This window comes from Silene latifolia, chromosome 11 (assembly GCF_048544455.1).
Source record: "Silene latifolia isolate original U9 population chromosome 11, ASM4854445v1, whole genome shotgun sequence".
Taxonomy (NCBI): Eukaryota; Viridiplantae; Streptophyta; class Magnoliopsida; order Caryophyllales; family Caryophyllaceae; genus Silene; species Silene latifolia.
In genome coordinates, this window is record NC_133536.1 from 25,835,474 (window position 1) to 25,850,646 (window position 15,173).

A 15,173-nucleotide genomic window follows, 5' to 3' on the forward strand; every position below is an offset into this window, starting at 1 on the left:
TAGGTTACAAAGCTAATAGTGATTAAGTTAGTGAGTTCAATTTCATTTGAAAATTATGATCTAAAATATAGAAACTAGAATAGTGAGTTCAGAATCCTAGTTTTCTGTTTGGGAAATTTTAAAATTTCAGTTGCTGGCCGGCAGCCACTCAACTGTCCGCCTTCGATATTCAGAGTTAGCCCGAAATTCTTAGGGTGTGTAACCACAGTTTATCACAAAATCTCAACAATGTATACAGAGTACAACCCAAGCTCGCAACTCGAAAACTTGAGTTGCATTTTTGTCACGCGATAAAAATTTCATCAATATTCCTCTAAAGGCAATTTCAAGAGTAATTTTTACACAACTCTAGTCCTATTTACTTTTATCTTATGAAATACACAAAGATTCATATGAGACGGTCCTGAGATAGCGTGTCATAGACCTACCAATATTATGGAATCAACAATTGTTAAGTATCAGTCATTCTTTGCTGACCAACGAGCACCTTCATTTATCCCTGACCCTGGTCGTTTTGTTCTAATTCTTCAAAAGAAAACGACAATGTTTATTACTTTATTTTTCCCTTATGGCACGGCCTTTACCTTGGGGTTCCCATCCTTAAAAATTCAAATTTGTGACTAATGGTATTATCCTTCACAATATCTTTTTGTTCATCATTAAATTAAAGAAGTACACTCGTAGATTTGGTTCCGATAATTCATTTCTATTTTTGTAACAGCCTTACCTCGAACTCTATTTTCCACCATCATTAACCATCTGTCATCCGTGGATGATAAAGGATGTCTCATTAGCCCTGCATATCTCGAGCTCAAATTAACTTTGATACGCTTTAACTTAGTCCAAACGCCTCTATCACATTATCAATCCTTTCTTTGTTCGTTTGCTTCCAAACATGCTAAACACAAGCACTTATTACAACATTAAGGAGTCTGTTATGAAATCTTGTATTATTTCTTCAATTCTGCCAGTTGGTAATGTTATGACCCCTGAAAGACTTATCCATCCATGGCTCCAACTTTGAGAGTAATATCCTGCTACAACAACAGTAAAAAAAGAGACGGGTAACGGTCTCCTCAGCTCCTTCACAAATGCAGCACAGACCGTTGTCAGACACTCAAATCTTGCTCAGTTTTTTTTTGGTAAAAATGTGAGAATATATTAATAAATATAAATAATAATTACTTCATCATTCAAGTGATTAGAATCACCCTACAAAACTTCATTCTTGTACTCATACCGCATTCTTATTCCTTCTGTCAAGTACTTACCTTAGAAGTTTAATTTAACTTAAACTTGTCAGAACTACTAAGTAGTTTGTATAAGCTCAACCAAAATAATCTTATGTGTTTGTGTAGATATGGATCGGAGTTGGATATCAACATCAAAACCGGGTGACCCCGAGTATATAGGCTGGTGTAAAAGACTATCGATTTTGTTTGTTAAGAACTCTAGAGGTCGTACAAGGTTGCCTTGTCCTTGTTATAAATGTCATAATTTTCTGCATAAAAGAGTTGATGAAATACTTAATCATCGAGCAAATCACTTTTGATAGAACATATACTATTTGGATTTGGCATGGGGAAGATAGGGAAGAAAATGTTCGGACTAATACGCCCGAAGTTCATACAAGTAATGAGGGTGATAGGATAGAGGATATGTTACGAGACGTTCAAGAAAAGTTTGATGAAAATCCGGCTGCATTCGAGTCGTTGTTAACTGATTCCGAAAAGCCCTTATACACAGTGCAAAAAAAATACACGAGACTGTCAAGTGTACTTAAATTATATAATCAAGGCAACTCACGGTCTTAGTGATACGGGTTTCTGAGAATTACTTGAAGTAGTGAAAGATATGCTTCCAAGTGATAATGTTCTCCCTAGTAAAACATATGAGGCAAAAAAGATATTATGCTCAATGAGCTTACCTTATGAAAAAATTCATGCCTGCCGTAACGATTGTATACTATATTATAATGAGTATGAATTATTAAAGAGTTGCCCTACTTGTAATGTCTCACGGTACAAAAAAAAGGAAGGAATTCCGGCTAAGGTCTTGTGGTACTTTCCTATTATACCAAGATTTGAACGTCTTTATTCGAATGCTAGTGATGCAAAAAATTTGACATGGCATCATGATGGCAGAATTAAGGATGGTAAACTTAGACACCCAGCTGACTCCCCACAATGGAGGTTTATTGATGGAAAATTTCCCGAGTTTGGTAAAGAAAGTCGAAACTTGCGCCTTGCATTGTCTACAGATGGCATGAATCCATTTCGTTCTCTTAGTACAACCTATAGTACTTGGCCTGTAATTTTGGTTACGTACAACCTACCTCCTTGGCTATGCATGAAAAGAAAGTTCATGATGCTTTCCTTGTTAATTTCTTGGCCCTAAACAGCCAGGAAACGACATCGACGTGTACTTAGCACCCCTTATAAATGATTTGAAAATTTTATGGGAGACGGGTGTAGAAGTTTATGATGCATATCGAAATGAGTTATTTAACCTTAGAGCAATGTTGTTTTGCACTATCCAAGATTATCCTGTGTACGGTAATTTGTCTGGATATACCGTTAAAGGAAAAGCACCTTGTCCTATATGTGAGGATGGTACTATGGGAAAGTGGCTTAAATCATCTAAAAAGAATATTTATGATGGACATCGTTGTTTTTTGCCTGATGATCATTATTATCGAAAGTTGAAAAAGGCTTTTAATGGGGATCAAGAATTCAAAAGAAGGCCAAGAGTGTTAACTGGTATAGAAGTGTTTGAAAAGGTGAAAGACATCCAGATTATTTTTGGAAAAAATCATGGATCCACCCTTCCTAAACAAGGATATAAGAAATGTTCTGTGTTTTGGCGCTTACCTTATTGGAAACATTTGTTTGTCAGACATTCTTTGGATGTAATGCATATTGAGAAAAATGTGTGTGATAGCTTAATTGGTACACTACTAAATGTCCCGGGAAAAACAAAAGACGGTGTTAATGCTCGAGATGACTTAAAAGCATTAGGGATTAGGAAAGAATTACACATTGTTGACAAGAACAATAAAAAGTTTTTGCCGCCAGCCGCTTATACAATGTCCAGAAAAGAGAAAAAAGAATTTTGTGCGTGTTTAGCGGGTGTGAAAGTCCCTGAGGGTTATTCTTCTAATATCAAGAGTCTTGTGTCGATGGAAAATTTGAAGCTTGTAGGTCTTAAGTCTCATGATTGTCATGTTTTGATGCAACATTTACTACCCGTGGCTATTTGTTCAGTTTTGCCGAAGAATGTTCGTTCAACTATTATAAAATTGTGTTCTTTCTTTAATGCTATATATAGCAAAGTCATAGATCCTAAAGACTTGAATTCCTTGGAAAGTTCAATTGTAGTCATTCTCTGCCAATTAGAGATGTACTTTCCTCCATCATTTTTTGATGTCATGATTCATTTAACTGTTCATTTGGTGAGGGAGATCAGATTTTGCGGTCCTGTGTACTTGAGAAATCAATATCCTTTTGAAAGAGAAATGAAGACTTACAAAGGATATGTGAAGAACCACTTTAGGCCTGAAGGTTGTATTCTTTGAGCGGATTCTTTGTGAAGATGCTGTAGCATATAGTAGTGCATACCTAGGAAATACAAAGATGTTTGGGATTCCTATATCACGGCATAGTGGTAGAATTGAAGGAAAAGGGACTATAGGCTGTAAGCATATTGACTTATCTCATGAGCAAAGGCACACGGCTCACACTTATGTTCTTTTTAATGAGAATGAAGTTGCACCTTATATAGACATACACATTGCTTATTTACGGAAAAAAAATCGAAGAGCAAGTGAGAAATCATTACTAAGTGAACACAAAGAAGTCATTCAAAGAGTCAGGTGAAAGACCAGGTTATGAGAGAGCTTGAATTTGAAGATTCATCCCATTGCATATCTGATCGACTTAAGGCTTTAGCTTCTGGACCTAATTTTAATGCCTCTTTTTATTCTGGATATGTCATAAATGGTTGCACATTCTACACTAGTGAACGAGACGAGATTAGTACTATGCAGAATAGTGGGGTAACAGTAGAAGCCGAGGCTATGCATTTTGCTAGTGCCAAAGATAAACATCCCGTGTGTGGTAAAATGTTATATTATGGGGTGATTCAAGAGATCATTGAGTTACATTATTTAGGCTTCTCGGTGCCTGTTTTTAGGTGCAATTGGGTTGATTCTCATGTTGGAGTTGAACATGACGAGTTTGGGTTCACCTTGGTTAATCTTCACAAGCTTAGTAACCAGGAAGATCCGTATGTACTGGCGCGTCAAGCAAAACAGGTGTTTTATGTGACTGATCCAGGGGATAAGAGCAGGTCAGTTGTTATAACACCAAGATCTCGCCGTGATATTGATGATTATGACGAGGAAGTTGAGTTGGAAGAAAGGCCAGCAACTAAATTTTTTCAAAATGAGAATTCCTCTAATGATGAGGGTGAAGATTCATTAACATATGTGCGAGACGACCATGAGGAAGGTGAATGGGTTGACAATATTAAGATAAGTAGAAAGCGTCGTCGTCAAAATAATTGAGGTGCATTTTAGTTCTGTTTAATTTTTTTTTTGTGTGTGTATTTTATTGACTGCAAATTGCTATTGTTCGGATATAGTGGTTCATTTATCTGTTTGTTTATTCATGCACAAATTCTTTCAAGTTCATTAGAAATGAGTTTATGTTGTACTGTTGATAATGGTAAATTGATGTTAACCTTCAACCTTTATTTTTGTAGGATTATGGCAAAAAAGAAAAAACAAGTATGCTCGTCTCGAGGTGGTTCAACTTCTTCAGATGATTCAGATATGGAAAAGTCTAATCGTAAGGACGAGAGAGGCCGTACTGTTCTTGCTAAGGTGGGGGAAGCAATTCAAAATGAAGTCAAACTTCCTTTGGATTGGCATCCAGTTCGTAAAACTCCATGTGGTAAATACGGATCAACTTTCATGCGCTATCTTGGAGTAGTTGTTCGAGAACGTCCGCCATCACCTCTGCAGTTGGAAAGATATTCCCATATCTGAACTTAACAGCTTGTATGACCAAATCACGGTAGGAATGTGTTTCACCACATGCTATATTTAGCATGCAAAAGTCTTTCTAGCAGATGAGTTTTCTTTTACATTGTGCTTTGACAACAGATTTTCATCTTTTAAGTTTGTGATTTATTAAGGGTACCACGGATTTTCAGTTTTTAAGTTTGTGGTTTATCATTCCTTACCCCGTTTTGTGTTCGTTCGGACAGGGCAACAGTTTAATTGTTTATTTCTGGAATTTTTACCAATAATACTAGTGATTTTGTATTATCCCATAGAAAGGTTTCACAAGCCCGATCAAAGACACCGTAGAAAATGGATCTTATCTCGAGCTGATGATCGATGGAGAGCTTTTAAGACTAGATTAAGAAAGCTGTGGTTGTACAAGAAGTCTGGAAAATTACGAAAAAGACCACCATGGAAATATAGGATACAACAATCGGCTTGGGATAAATTTAAGGAAATGTGTACTACGAGAAATTCCAGTATTAGTTTGCATACTCTTAAAAATCTATATTTTTAATTTACGTAAGCAAATAAAATGTTTAGTGTGTTAATGCCAAATTTTGTTTATATTTCAAGGAGGTAAGTGAAGATAGTCGAAAGCGATCAAATCTCAAAGTCTCAAGCTATCGAGGAGGCTGCCTCGGTTACCAATACTTTGAAGACGAGATTGTATGTTTGGTGAATATCTATTCATTTAAGACCTTGAATCAGCTCACTATTATTTTCGATAATATATTTTCAATTCTTGGCGGTAAATGAAAATTTGAAAAACGGGAAGCGAGTTGATCTAGTACCTCGACATGAGTTGTGGATTAGAGCTCATTCACGTGCCAAAGATGGAGAATTTTCTTCGATAATCCAAAGAGACAAGGAAATCTGAAGAAATCGTAAAATACTTTTTTCTCCCACATTATTAGAGTTTTAACACTATTTTATGTACTCTCTAACACATTTCTTCAATCTTAATCTTAAGAATGTCTTGAAGACAAAACTTGAAAGAGGGGAACTTGTATTAGAGGGTGGTCGAGATGATATTTTGGCAAGAGCATTGAAGAAGCCGAGCATGGGGACGTGTTAGAGGCGTTGGATCAGGCATCACCATCACAGAATATTTTGGATTTTCTAAACCAACGCCACCTAGTCAAATGAGAGTTGAGTTAACTAGTTTGAAGTCCGAGATGGCTTTCTTGAAAAACAACGTACAACTTATGATGTCGTTTCTGATGAAGTGCCAAGACCCGGAGCAGATAAAGCAATTTATGGTTAGTTTTAGCCAATTAGGGAATTTTGGTAGCCAAGGCGCTGGCCAATTTACTAATTTTGATGGTCATATAAGTGGCAAAGATGGTGGTCACTTGGTAATTCGGATATTCAGGGGGATGGCATGTTTGATACACGAAGCACGCAACGTGGTAATTTAGGTGGTCATAATAATGATCAATTGTGTGATATGAGTGGCGAAATAATGGTTTCTTTACCCAGCTCTTAACAAAAGGTAACGAAAAGTAAGTTTTTTTTTATGTATTATTTATACTATTATGATTTATGGCTAATTATAATTTTTGTCTAAAGGCTTGGAATATCCTTCCAACATGTCGAAATCTCAACGAAAAGACCAAGAAAAAGAACAACAACTTGATCCTTACATTGTTCCTTGGCCTGATAAAAATGTTGAAACTATTCAACAACCTGACGGTCACGATCAGCAGGCCAGTCCCTCGCCCTCAACTATTCGTCTGAATGATATAGATTATGACACACTACCTATTACTGAGTACGTATTGCCTAAGGTATGAAGTTAGACTCTGACTTGACACTCCTATTAGTGAGCACGTATTGTCTAATCGTATGTATGCAATGCTTTTTTTACGGGATCTTGGGTGTGAACATTGCTGATGTTGGTTATTAAGTTGGGTGCACTTTGGTTCGATCGACCTGATTCCTCATCATACCAACAACTAAACAAAGTCAAAGAAGACAAACATTTTTACTATGTCTGCTCCATTTGCTTCTTGCAATCTTTAATAACCCATATGAATGAGTTAAATCAGAACATAACCACTGTCCAACCCCTTGCAAAATCTGAGCACTGTACACACAATTGTGGAAAATATGTGAATGATTTTCTTCCCGCAACGACAAATACAAAGCAGAGGTTATTAGCAATTTGCAAATGAAACAATCTACTCTTGAGCATTAGAGCTATGTTGGTAATAAGCCAGGCAATGTTCGATCCACAACTAAAACAGATTTTCTTCCCGCAACTCGAACAGTGTATCCTTCAGGCCTTATTTTCCAGGGAGTTTATTTATTTTGTATCTTATATTTTATATATACACTATAACGATCTTTGTATTAATGTGGAATAGGGTACTTATGATTGTTGCCTAGCGATTGAGAATGAACAAGGGATCCCAATTGTTGCAATTGGGAAAGTGTACATATCGGGGAAACAGTGACTTTGAATCATTTCAGAACTTTGTCACAAGATTATCGTCGAGTCTCTATCACTGAAGAGATTATGCCAACCGCACCATTGCCATGTCCTAATGAGGAGTGTAGTGTAGTATGCCAAGCAGTGTACGCCTTTGTTTCATGGCCAGCTCACCTAATATTTCCAAAGAAAAAGGTATGATCATATGATGCCGAGCCTATATCATTACTTCTGATTTAATCTTGGATAGTCATAATATACAAGTAATATAAGTTACTCCTACTCTAATGATTTTTTTTTTATATTGTTTGTAAGTTTGATAAGCAACAAGCAGATGTGGTTGTCTCACGATCCACGATCCTCACAATCATCAACCACTAAAAAATATGACATCACCGAGGAAGATCGTGCAAAGGTGAACTCGGTATCTTGAAGGCATTAAAGAAAGAAGCTCTGGGAATGAAAAAGAGCCGTCGAAACATCCTTATATCTATTCCGGAAAATGTTTTTCACCATCAAGAAGATGTTAGACTTGATTATGAAGACCTATTTGATTTGTGCTTCCAAAAAGAGATTGGAGCAGCTCATATGTCAATTTTCATGAAGTATGTATTCAGTTTTATCTTTGAGTTTTGTAGTTTACTCTTTTCAATATGATTATTTAACTAATTGTTCAAGAAAATCATTTTAATATGTAAGGTACTTGAGCGAGTCATGTCACACCGATGGTATATCGGGGATGTATGGATTTTGTGACTCCAATCATCTCTCTCCTTTGACTCCAACCGTAGAAGAGGACCGGTCAGACTACTTATGTCGTGTTTTTGGGTGCAATGGAGGCAAAAATATTAATCAACTTTTTTTCGCTCCATTCCATGAAAAGTAAGTCTATGTACTTCTAATTATAATTCAAAGTTCTTGCTTATCATGTGCAAGTTTATTTTATTCACACTAATAAGTTAAGTACAGTCGGCATTGGATGTTAGCTGCTATAAGTCCGTGGAACGGAATCTGTTTTCGCTTGATCCAGCGGGATCAAATAATATCGGTGAATTCGCTCAACGAATTATAAATGAGTATGCAACCCGACCTATCACTATGCTTAACAAAATTTATTAATACTGATATCTATTATAGCGTTTTGTTCTTCTAAGTATGAGCTGATTTTTTTTTTGCTAGGGGCATTATAAAATTTACCACTCTTCACCGAAAAGACATCAAGAAAATTAAAAAGAATCCGGTGAGATGGATGAACATACAGGTACGTGTATATATTAAAATCACTAAAAATATGCACTCCCCAATATTTCAATTATAATATTACTGTCATGTGAATATTTGATTTGTTTGCACTTCTTTATAATAGTGTCCTCGTCAATCTCAAGCCTCGAAGGATTGTGGATATTTTGTGTGTCGTTATATAATCGAGACTATCGCAAGTAGACGACCGATGATTCCAGATCAGGTAGATATGAAACTCACATTACTTTCTTAAAATTATGCTTGGGGGGGCCAATTTGGATGTGTGTCATTTTAATTGTGCTCAAATTACTGTCATACGATTACAACATTGAAATCATTTTGTGGATGATTTTTTAGAAAGAACACTAAAATTTGGAATCTGAATACATATTGTCACATTATTACTATTGAAAATTTTGGTCTTGAACTAGCACTCCCTGTAGCTTGTTGGTTAAAAGCTTCATAGCTTTAGTCGGGTCATATATGAGTCTTTGGTGGTGTTGTTCTTTGAGATTGATTTACAAGAAAATTTTGGTCTTGATTCATCCTTGCGCTTTCTTCTATGCTGCTAACACCTCTTATATAATCCTATCTGTAAAGTTTGTTAAATAGGCATGATAGAGTATAATCTTAGGTACGGGAGTATTATCTTAAGAGGTAATTCAATTTCATAGGATTCATAAACAAGGGGGTTAATTACTTGTTCATATATGAAGAAAAATAGCACTTAGCTTCTATGGTCAAGATTTTACCTGCTAATAATAATATGTTTGCATAGTGGTGGACGTTGTGGGTGTGAGTGTGGATGGTGATGGTGGTGATGGTGAATTGTGGGGATTGGTGGTGGTGATAGACGATGGTGGTTGTAGATCTGATGGTGATTTGTGGGATTTTTTTTTTTTTTGCAGTACTTTCCCGGAACTTGTGGCACTTATACGCAAGAGAAAATTGACGAGATAAGAAATATGTGGGTGACATACTTATTCAGTCAAATGGAAGATGAGGAAATTGAAGATGATGATAATATGGACGCGTGATGAAGCTTGATTAAATTCTAATCATTGTTAGAAGTTTTTATTTGGAACCCATTTGTTTATTTTTCCCATTTCTTATAATTTTTAGAACACATCTACTTTATTTTTTAGAACATACATGAAGGATTTAATTTTTAAGTAGGAATTTGGATATCATGTATCAAATCCGGTTTTTTTATGATATATATAATTTAAAGGTGCGGTTATTATTATAATTATTATTATTATTATTGTGTCGAAAGAATTGCAAGTACGTTTTGGGAAAAAAAAATTGTCGCATCAGGCATATATTTATGCAAATTAAAGAGACCAGTTCTGTTGAGAACTAGTCTTTTAATGTCAATTAAAGAGACCGGTTTTAAGTTGTAAGCGGTCTGCTACATACAAAGTAAAGAGACCAATTTTAACCCATAACAGGTCTCTTACAGAGAGAGCAAAGAAACCGGTTATTGGTGATAACAGGTCTCTTTATAAATAACAAAGAAACCACACATAACACCGGTTTCTTAAAGCTAAGACACCTGTGAGATATAAACCGGTTATAAACCGGTCTCTTATGCTATTTTTAACCGGTCTCTTATATATTTTTTGTAGTAGTGATAGATTACTCTTTAATCTTTCCACAAATTACACATTAATCTTTCCTTAATTATTGTTCAAGTTTATTATTCAAGTTTATTATTGGATAATTGAAGATTATTGGGTTATTATTGGAGAATTGACAACTCTTCATTAATCAATCAAGTTCTCTTCTTTAATTCTTTGCTTTTTTATTTGGAATCATCTCAAGTTTGGTATAATTCTTTTACCCTTTACTCTTTATTGTTTATTTCCTCATTCTCTTATCATGTTTACACTTGTTGTGATCATTGACACCATTAATGACATGTTTACCATGATAATAAGTGAGTAGTCTCTTAACTAGGATTAGTGGGTAATTAGGGGAAACCAACATGGGATTAATCATGCTTAATTTAATATGTTTTCATAATTAGTTTGCTTGCTTGTTGTGATGTCAACCTATGCACATGTTATGTTTGATGAAATGCTAAGCCTATGAATCCTTGTATTTTTACCATCTCTTATCTACTCAACTTGACTTGTAAGATATAAACCAACTCGAGTCTTGTTAGACCATGCATAGAAGTTGATTAGGTGGAAAGTAAGTCGACTTGTAGGTGTTGTACAATCTAATCGATTCGACTCTGGTACCCAACTCTTCCTAAGAACCGTAAGACATAAACCAACTCGATTCCTTTACAACATTAATTGCTTGCAACTTTGTAAACATGTTTGTATGATCAACACCATGAACCCCCTATAACCCCATGACATCCTAGCACTTTTAATCATTTGTTTACATCCTTCCTTTCATTGCTTGTTTTACTCTATTGCTTTTATTAGTCTAGAACACAACTACAAACCCCATCAATTGTGACACTAGCATAAATTGAGATAGATAGACTTAGAACCCAAAGCACACCATCCCATGGATCGACCTCGACTTACCGCTAACTAGTCATTTGTTGAGTATTATAAATGTGTTTGATTGGATGTGACCCGACGACATCACCCATCAACCGTACCGAAATTACTATCTTTACTTACTTATGTTGTTGTTTAGTCCATACTTAACCTTTGGTTGACTATGTGCGTTTCTGTATGTGGCAAATAATTTTCAACCCTGTGACGATCCATTTGATATTTCTGGCAAATAGGGAGAAGTGAGTCTTGCAGGTGTTTGGTTTTTGTGAAGAGACTATGGATGGTAAGCTGGAACTTGGGGCGTGACGCAAGAGGCTGAGTAGCATCGAGTACGTAGTTGACTTAGTTGATATTTTGCTTTAAGAAAGACTTCCGCTGTAATAGTACTTAGTTGACTTAGTTGATATTTTGCTTTAAGAAAGACTTCCGCTGTAATAGTTTATCTTTCAGTTTTGTTTGAAATTTGTAAGACAAATTAAGACAGTCTAATTATATTAAAGTAATAAAGTTTTAATTTACCTTTCATTATTTGTCTTTTGATATTTACCATCTCGGGCAACCGAGATGGTAATAGTCCTAATTATTTGAGAATGCCTTGCTAAAAACTCCCAGATAATTAGGATTTTTACATAATTGGTGTATCCATATCATGATGATTAAGTCTTAGTCAAAATTCACATATAACCGAAAAGTAATATATTTATGAAAAGCATAAATTAATGGTTAGCGATGATTGAAATTGCAGCGTATGAGGTCATTTTAACATTTTTTTTTTCTACTTTTTTTTTATTGTTACAAGTCTTCTTTTAGTTATATGATAAAACATAAATTTTAGAAATATGTTGTTTTTCAACTTTTAAGCACACACTTTTCACAAATCAATTTTTTTGGATAAAAATAAGCATTGTCATATCCTGCGAAATGGAAAATCATGATGGTACATATATTTTATGCTTATTAATAATGATAAAAATTAATTTTTGAAATAAACACTAGAATATAGATTTTAATTAGGATATATTTTTCATGTATAAAATCATAATATTTCCATTACTGCATGCTTGTCTATTAAGGTCCACAGTCAAATTTGCAATTGTCATGGCCTGCAAAAAAAAAAAATTAAAAAGTATTTCAGCCCAAAATATTACCTAATTTAGTCAAGTGAAAACATGTGAGTGAAAAAACGTTCCATCTAAATAACATATGCATTGATGTGTCCAAAAATGATTGTTGTTGTTGTTGTTAATAATAATAATAATAATAATAATAATTATTATTATTATTATTATTATTATTTTTTTTTTTTTTATTATGAAGGGATGCGCGCAGCTTTCATTAAAATAAAAATAAAAGTTTACATGAAATTGGTGGGGAGCCGAGAGACAATCTGGGCTCCCACACCCTTAGCAATAGCAAAGCTAAGTCTAGTAAAAATGTAAGCGGCCACCCGAGCCCCCGCATCCCGAGATACCGAGAATTTCGGATCCGCTGAGCAAGGCAACAACATCCGAACCCAGCTCCCCAAGTGAAGAGAAAGAGAAAGGTAGGAAACCATAGCCCGCTACCGCGCACAAATCCCCATACTTAGCACACTTTCGGTGAGCAGCATCAGCGACAACCCGGCCCGGCACAAAATCTTATTATTATTATTATTATTATTATTATTATTATTATTATTATTATTATTATTATTATTATTATTATTATTATTATTATTATTATTATTATTATTATTATTATTATTATTATTATTATTACAACAACAACTACAACAACTACAACAACAACTTTTATCATTAAATGAAAATATAATGAACCTTACTTGGATTTTTTGTAGTCAAGATTTCAGCACCGTCAAAATCACAATCAGATCCTCCTGCATACCAATTGCTAAATACATAAGAGGCTGTTGCCCTTAAATTATTTGGCACGTAACATGGTCCTCCCGGCCGTATAGCATCACATGAATCAGGAAGTTGTCCGCAACAAAAATCAAGCTTTTCTTGTATTAGCTTATCTGAGGCTTTTGGATTTGCTACACAATATCTACATTTTGCGTCTAAAGGAAGCAAAAAAATTAATGTTGGTTATTAATTATATAGAAAAAATATAATTAAAGAATATAAAACATGGATAAAGTAAAGAAATAATGTAACAATAAATTTTATATTGATATGTGTGTGTGCAACGTGGATATTGTGAACACTTACCAGCCAAATTTCCAGCAAAGAACGAAATGAAGAATGCCAAAACTAGATGGGATAAAATCTTAGACATTTTTATTACTTTACCTCGCATGTAGTTTAAAAATAAGATAGTCTAGCCTAATGTACAATTGGTACCTTATATACACAATACACAATAAAAAAAATATGTATATACAACAACATAAAGAAGAATCACACATGATGCTCTTACTTTTAAGTTTCATACTTAGCAAAGTAAGAAAAATCTGAATGATCCTTATATATATGATTTTACATTTTTGTCAATTTAGTGATCTGCTTTCAAAAATGTTCTCCAACCACTTTTCTAAGATCCTCTATATTTTCATTTTTGACATCCATAAAGATGTACTTTCCCTTTTAGTAAATGACTTGTGGTTTTATTAATTGTGATCTCAACTTTTTTCTCTACTTTTAGTTTCCTTCAAATATTTTCATTTTTCTTATTCTATCTATACAATAACATACTCATAAAAAAAGTTACTAAACCCACTACTACACCAACTATAACCAACTACTTGACACAATTATTTCCACCACAAAGGTAATAAATAACAACAATTTAAGCATATACATATAGTTATCATAACTTATTAAATATCAACGCATCCGAGTACAACATTTATTGCAATCACTTGTAATAACATACAATGATAAAATAATTTTATTAGAACTTTTATCGTAAAACTTTCATTAACAAGGTTAGAAAATATGTTATAACTTCCTAAAATCACGAATAAATATTCGTTCAGCTAAATCTTCAATTATTATACTTTTTAGAAAACACAAAGAGTTAAAAATGCATGAGATAAAGAATGAGGTCCAAAGCTTAAAAATTAAATTTTTAAAGATTTTACAACTCAATTGGCCTCGACAGAAACGTATCTGCACTTTGTTAGAAACTTGGGTCAATTTTCAAAAATCACCATTAAATATTGAAACATCAAGAATTAACATGGTTTATCAATTTAAAAACATATTTGAGTCTTCTAATCAGTGGAGTTGGAATTATGCAAAAATTATAAATACAAATTAAATGAAAAAATTTACAAAATCGTTTGTCGAAAACTTAATTGTACAGGAATATTCTGACCACTGTCCACTAAAATATTTATAACTCCTAAACCGTTTATTATTTAAGCGTAAAATAAGTGGCATATGAAAGCTAACTCAAAAGGCTATCACACAAAAAAATTTCATGCAAAGATATTAAACAGGTAGTAAATGGCAGCCAAAGCAATCAAGGGTAAAATTACGAGAAATCAACCAAATCACATTTTCACAATTTCACGCATTTTCCGTAGTACTTCACATGTTAATCATAATTACGCCTTCCCAATACATTCCAACATACGTTTCTCATAATCACATGCATATCCCAATGCTTAAAATCATATCACGTTCATATCTCCTTAAAATCAAGGTTACGTCCCCGTAACCGCATGCATCAATGAAACAATATTCATACAAAGCAAACAAAGACTCCCAAGACAAAATAAACGATATTCATTTTAAATTACCCCGCACTATCTCTCGAGGTAACCGGTTCAAAACTGGAAGGCCAGGCTACGAATTAAGGGATCCTTCTTAACCGTCCTAAGAGGGGCACCTAACAGTTTCTACCCGGGGTTCATTTTATTTAGACACATCCTAAGTTCATTATTGTTCATTGGTTTGGCCTGAGGATC

The 15,173-nt window shown here is 34.3% G+C and overlaps 1 protein-coding gene and 1 long non-coding RNA gene across 2 annotated transcripts; both read left to right on the forward strand.

Annotated features, from left to right (window-relative positions):
• Nucleotides 1-1,854: 1,854 nt before the first annotated feature.
• Nucleotides 1,855-3,574, forward strand: LOC141613133 (uncharacterized). The gene is made up of 2 exons (XM_074431868.1): nucleotides 1,855-2,310; nucleotides 2,402-3,574. The coding sequence occupies exons 1-2, from the start codon at nucleotides 1,855-1,857 to the stop codon at nucleotides 3,572-3,574; spliced, it is 1,629 nt and encodes a 542-aa protein (XP_074287969.1).
• A 4,374-nt stretch (nucleotides 3,575-7,948) lies between these two features.
• On the forward strand, nucleotides 7,949-8,509 carry LOC141613700 (uncharacterized). The gene is made up of 3 exons (XR_012529266.1): nucleotides 7,949-8,104; nucleotides 8,199-8,381; nucleotides 8,469-8,509. It is a non-coding gene; the product is annotated as an uncharacterized LOC141613700 (long non-coding RNA).
• Nucleotides 8,510-15,173: the final 6,664 nt, after the last annotated feature.